The sequence below is a fragment of the Neolamprologus brichardi genome, chromosome 12, assembly GCF_056152115.1.
Source record: "Neolamprologus brichardi isolate AB-2024 chromosome 12, ASM5615211v1, whole genome shotgun sequence".
Classification (NCBI taxonomy): Eukaryota; Metazoa; Chordata; class Actinopteri; order Cichliformes; family Cichlidae; genus Neolamprologus; species Neolamprologus brichardi.
Window position 1 is genome coordinate 5,913,825 of NC_142115.1, and position 6,348 is coordinate 5,920,172.

Sequence of the window (6,348 nt, forward strand, 5' to 3'; positions counted from 1 at the left end):
GAGATGGTCCCTACTCTCACTATAGACCACTATGTGAACCATGTCATAGTCCACAGAGGCTCCTGCCTGACCTCCTATGTCAACCTGTCAATGACCACTGCAAACAACAAGGGTCTTAGAGTCGATCCCTGTAATCCCACCCCCACCTGTAACCCATCTGTTGCTCCTAGTGCACACATCACCACTCTCTCACTATCTTCATATTCATCCTGCACCACTCTGGCATTCTTATGTACCACTCCTGACTCCTTCATGCAGTACTACAGTTGCCATCTTACTTATACCCTTATGGTTTGTCTCCTCAGTTTTTTCTCTCTGAAGTTACTACAGCTCTGCACTTCACATGTGTCATTAAGTACTATTCATTTTTTTTTTTTTAAAAAGAAGAAGAAGAAGAAGAAGAAGAATGAACAACAGCTTTTATTCATTACTAGCTGGTCTTGGATGTTTTGGTCAACATCATAAAGACTATGCCACCAAACAAGAAAACTATCCTCCAGGTTGGTAGAGGGCGCTCTTCTTCCTGTACGTGACCGGAAACTTGCATACAAAGCTCAAGGGAAAAAAAAGAGACCGGTTTGGAGTAGCATTTAGTAGCATCCACCAGCGACATACAAATAACTTCCAGCTGATTTGTATTAAATTTATTTTCCATTTTTTGTGAGTCTAGTATCTTATCTGTTCGGAGAATGGGTAGGAGCAGGAGTCGAACTCCTCCAAGACGAGGTAAGAAACTGAAGTAGCTAGCTGTTTTTCTCTGTTAACGTCGTCTCTTCGTCAACACGCCAAGAAGTAAATGTGCTTTATGAAATCGCGTTTTTCTGTCTGATAAAGATAATAACCTATACCTCAAAAGGACTAGAAGCAAAACTGATATTTTAATTGTAACTGTGTGCATTGACTGGGTTGTCGTATTAACAGAAGGTTCTAGATGTGTTGAGAACTCACAGTAGCTTCGATACGATTCCCGAGCTGCGTTCACGTACTGTGCATAAAATGGGAGATAAACAAAAACACTCTCCAGGTGTCCACGGGAGGAGAAGACGCCATCCTAACCAGCAGTGCATTTTTGGGTCTGATGTAGGGTTGTTGTTGTTTTTTGTTTTGTTTTGTTTTTTTGTTTGATTGGGGTTTTTTGGAATAAAAAACTGCATATTAAAAATATATATTTCTGCGTGATTTATCAGGACACATTAACGTGTGTTTTGCAACGATACAGCTTTGATGCAAAGATACATAAAATCTGCTGGACAAATTACAGTTTAATTTCCCGCGATTTTTGTATGATCAGTTTGGGAAATCCAATACACGGTCCTCTATTTTTAGAGGTTAAAAATTGATGCATAGTGGACTAACAAGCAGTTTCACGGTCAGTCGAGGACTGTATGCTTGTTGTACTGTCACGCATGAAGCGGATATAATATCTCATAGCCTCTCACTGTCATTTCAATTTTTGCTAAATAGTTAACGCAACATTTTTTTTTTATTAAACCCTATAAATTAAAGGTGAAAGTCTATGCTATGATCACGTCTCGTGGGTTCCTAAATGGTACAGTACTTTTGACTATAAATGGCAAATGAACTGGTACTAATTTAGCACCTTCTACTCGGTTTGCTTTTTACTACAACCAAGGTAAGCAGCAAGAAATTGTGTGCTGGTTATGGTTGGCCCAATTTCAGACATGATACCAGTACCTATGAAAATACATAATACTCCATCCTACACAAGTAATAGTAAAACAGTTATTTCTAGAAAAAGTTGTTAAATTTCAACCAGTTTTTCCCAATTATATGTGACATTTAGAGGTTTTATTTTATATGGTATGGCAGAAATACACCACAGTACAGAAGAAAATAGCCGACGTTTGGATTTTTAAGACTGCTACAGTATATAGATGCCAGTCTGCTGTTCAAGACGCTTCAGTTAATGCCATGATCTCATTTCCTCCTCCAGAAAGAAGACGTTCCCGCTCAACTTCTAGAGAGCGTGAGCGAAGACGAAGGGAGCGGGATCGCTCTCGAGATCGGGAACGGGACCGGGACCGTCGCAGGAGTCGCTCACGGTCTCCTCACAGGAGACGCTCAAGGTGAATTTTTGTTTGTTGGTGTTTTTGTGTTTAGAGAAACTTTGTTTTCAAGACTAATATTTCCACCTCATTTACTATTTTAGAGACCTTACCCATGCAGAGCTGTGATAGATTTTGGTCGGAATGAGTATTGTTAGTATATACTGAATAAACGGCAGTTTCCAGTTTACTATCACAGAGAAGTGTTGTTTCAGATGAGTAGTGGTGCACTTGTGATTTTCTTTGCCCTTTGTTTACAAACTTTTTGTCAAGATTCTTTTAATCAAAACAAGAGCACCACAAAGTGCCTTATTCGCTCTGATTAGATGTGATAACCCATCCTGCAGCCATCACTGTGCTCCTTTTGCAGGTCTCCCCGACGTCATCGATCCTCCTCCCTCTCTCCTTCAAGACAAAAGGAGAGACGAGATGATGAGCGCAAAGACTCAAAAGAAAAGACAGCAAAGCCCATTCAGATCTCAGGTATCGGACATTATCTATACACTTGCACATTAAGCAGGAATCTTAGTTTTTCAGGCATTTTGTAGTAGCAGAGACTAAATTCAATGTTTTTCTATTTTTTAAATAGCGGAGGACATGCAGGGCAAAACGGAGGAGGAGATTGAGATGATGAAGCTTATGGGATTTGGTTCCTTTGATACCAGCAAGGTGAGAGTTGTTCCATGTGTTATGCAGCCACAAGGGGGTGCAGTTTATTTCTAATAAAGTCCACTACACACACACAGTATGTTTGCATTTATTTCAGTGGATTGAAATGTAACTTCCAAAAGCACATTGGCACTGATGAAATCGATTAGAGCAGCTGTTGTAAAAAGCAGGTTGTCCCTGTTTAAATAAAGGGGACATTTTTCACGTTTTTCCCATGACTCTTTCTATTTAAGGGAATACTGTTGTTTTTGAGTTATGGTTCTTTTCCCCCCCCTGCTTATCTGTCAACCCTTTTAAACCCAAGGGAGTGTGCACGCTCCGATTTGCATAACTATTTTCAAATCCCTATTATATTTTCATTTTTGCTGCAGGTTGTAAAAAATGAGTGTATCTCAAAAATGAAATTATAAAGACACTCAATTTCCTGTGGCTGGGAACTATTTTGTGGAACTTTGCATTTACAGTTTTGAGGGATATACCTCTGAAGTTTCTGTAACTAGAAAAATGTGTAAAAAAACCAATTTTCAGTTTCTTTTTTAGTTTATTGCACATTTTTTATGTAGATACTATGGACATATTGCATGGGTATGATTTAAATTTAGGATATAATGATTTTATTGATGTATAGCAACTGGAAATGCTCCAAAAATGGCACTACAGCATGTAATAATGTAAAGATAAGCTCAGGCGGACTTGGTTCTATGGTGGGCTTGAAACGGTTAAATATTGACATAATTGACACATACTGAAATGTTTGTACATGAATGTAGAGCAGCTTTCACATGACAGCAAGCCCCCCATGGCTAATGTAAGTTTGCAATACTGTGCAAGAGTCTTGAGCCACTCTCATTTATTTTGCTTCTATAACGAGCAGTGTTGGGTCCACAGATAACAGATAGTTTGGCAAAGAAACAATTTAAAATTGTATCTTTAGGGACTTTTGTTGCTAATAGCCTGTCACAGTATCTAAAAGTAATATTCTTTTGAAGTAGGAACAAATCCAGCAATGACCTGGCACAGGGAAGCATCTGACCCTTCAGGTGGTCATCTCCTGTTCACTGAAGCCTCATCAAAAATAGTGTTAGTGGAAAGGTGAAACCATTCTTAAGGAAGAATAAAAGGAGAAAAGGCTGAAGTGTTCCAAATTACACAAGAACTGAACTGAAAATCGGTGGTAACAAATCTTAGACATGATAAATCAAAATATGAGTTTCTTGGTTCAGTTTTTCATAACATGTATGCAGGAGGTTAAGATAGAGGTTCAACACTGAGTGTCTGCAGCAATCTAAAACAGAGGGTGGAGGCTTTTTTGTGGTTTGGGGCTGCACTTCAAGCAGTGCTGTTCAGTATGAACACAGAAAAGTACCATCATTTTAATCAACCATGTAATAGCATCTGGAAAGCATGTGACTGGCAAGGGCTTCATTGTTCAGCATGACCCAGTCACACTGCCAAAGCACACCTGGTTAGATAGCCGAGCATCAACATTATTGTGGGATCATCTTGACAGAAAACAGAATAACAGGCACATTCAAAATAAAGATTAAATCAAATCAAATCAAATCAAATTGTTAGTTATAAGAATAGATTAACAAATGGTATGAAACCTGTCTATTATGAAAATGATCAGAAGGGGAAAATAAGTGGATTGACTTAAAGTAATCACTAAATAAAGAGTAGCAGTTACAAGATGTGGATGAATAGTTGCAATTATAAACTAATAGTTATGGTTGGGCAAACTGTTTATCCAATAAGAGTTGGTAAGCTTAATCTAATCACAAAGAGCAAACAGTGGGTTGAAAAGGGTCACTTCAAAAATCAGTCCCATTGAACACTAGCAGTGTTATTGTTGATAAAGAGGTTCCTCTGGCAGGCCACTGGGTTTGTGTCCTATAAACAAAACTGTTTTCCACTGATCAAAATCCTTCAGTTCTGTGAAATACATATTTAGAGAATTCCAACTGCTATCATGAGCTTGACCCAATTCAGCTTCATCTGTACACTGTCATGTTTAACTAAGAATGTTTTTTAAAAGTTTGTTTTGTAATATGTCATGCAGTAACATTGTTTTTACACAGGGGAAGAAGACTGATGGATCAAGTAACGCGTATGCCGTCAATGTGACCATGAAGAGAAAATACAGGTAGGTCATCGAACAGAAACAAGCATTTGTAGTTGTTTGGTTGTGCCGTGTCTGTACAGTGCAGCACGTCTCTTTGGATATTTCATAAGCTTTCCTTTGTTAGTGACGGATCCTTTTTAAAGTTACTTTTGGAGCCCCAGCTGTTAGTCGTGTTGCTGAGTTACGTCAATTTTTCTGCCCCCCCTTCACAGTGTGCACTCTCAGCATCTATCACTGTTAAAGTAGCCAATCACCTCCGCAGGTGTTTCTATGCAGAGATGCCAACGCTCCCATTGGTGCTCGATGATGTAATCTGTGTGTGTTGGGAGGGAAACAGTGATATAATGTTTTCTTATATATTTATTTTACAGGCAGTACATGAACAGAAAGGGTGGATTTAACAGGCCGCTGGACTTCATTGCTTGAAAGTATCATCAACTCTGATGTTCCCTAAGAAGTTTATCTGTGTGTACCCTCCCTTCCCCCCACCCTTATGAAAATAGATGGCATGTTCAATATCTTACGTGTTTTGTGTGATTTAACAGTCGTGTATATACCTTTTTATAAGCAAATGCATACATGTAAATAGTAGTACCTGCAAGATGTACTCACAGCTGGGTGAGACTGAGCTTAATATTGTTGACATGGATGATTTATTTCAAATAAAAGCATTTAAAAAACATGCTTTCTGTCCTGATTATGAAAATGAATTTATTAAAATGCCTATGCACTAATTAAATATCCATCCGCTAGGTTGTGCAGGAACACGGTTTCTTTTGAAATAATGGCTAAATATGACATTATTCATTGTCCCTTTTAAGGATTGAATAGGATCAGATTGGTTATTCCTGTGAATGCTTGTGTTTCTTTCTAGTTTATATATAGCATAATCTCATTTGGTGTTCTCTGAGAAATGTATCCAATAGGATTGTTTCAAATCCAGGTTTAAATTCAGTCCTACATAAAGGCTGCTAAGAAACCTTTCCTGGGGTGGTATTTGTTCAAGTCCAGGGTTTATCGTGCTCTAAAATAATGATCCCTTCATTTTGAAGCAAGCGTTTAAATGTTTCATACTAGATTGGATCAGCTGTGCTGTCTGACAGAACCGACCCGACCCACCAAAATAACCAATCCCTGTACTTGTCCTTACCCCAACTACCAATCATAACCGAGCATCCCTCCGGCAGATCCAATCTAGCACCGAGCCTTTTAAAGCCATTATGGGATCAGAAAGCAACAAGCGGGCGCATGCGTGCAGATAGTTTGTGACGGAGAAGAAAGAGACCAATGATAAGAGGTCATGTGAATTGGACCAATCATGTATCACAAAATTAATTAAATGGAACAACGGGAGCCAATCGCTGCCATACACCGAGAAACAGCATGGCAGAGAGGCGTGTTGATTGTCAAAAGCGGGCGTTGTCAGATAGGCTCGTGCCCACTAGGGCCAATAGCTGTCAAGTTCATAGAAAAAAACAACCAATTACTGTG

General features: G+C 38.9%; 1 protein-coding gene across 1 annotated transcript; it reads left to right on the plus strand.

The window, feature by feature from the left end:
- Positions 1–530: 530 nt before the first annotated feature.
- snrnp27 (small nuclear ribonucleoprotein 27 (U4/U6.U5)) lies at positions 531–5,537 on the plus strand. The gene is made up of 6 exons (XM_006797480.3): positions 531–726; positions 1,955–2,087; positions 2,437–2,549; positions 2,656–2,735; positions 4,814–4,878; positions 5,229–5,537. Exons 1-6 carry the CDS (start codon positions 690–692, stop codon positions 5,281–5,283), a joined length of 483 nt encoding a protein of 160 aa, XP_006797543.1. The 5' UTR covers positions 531–689; the 3' UTR covers positions 5,284–5,537.
- The last annotated feature ends 811 nt before the right edge of the window (positions 5,538–6,348 follow it).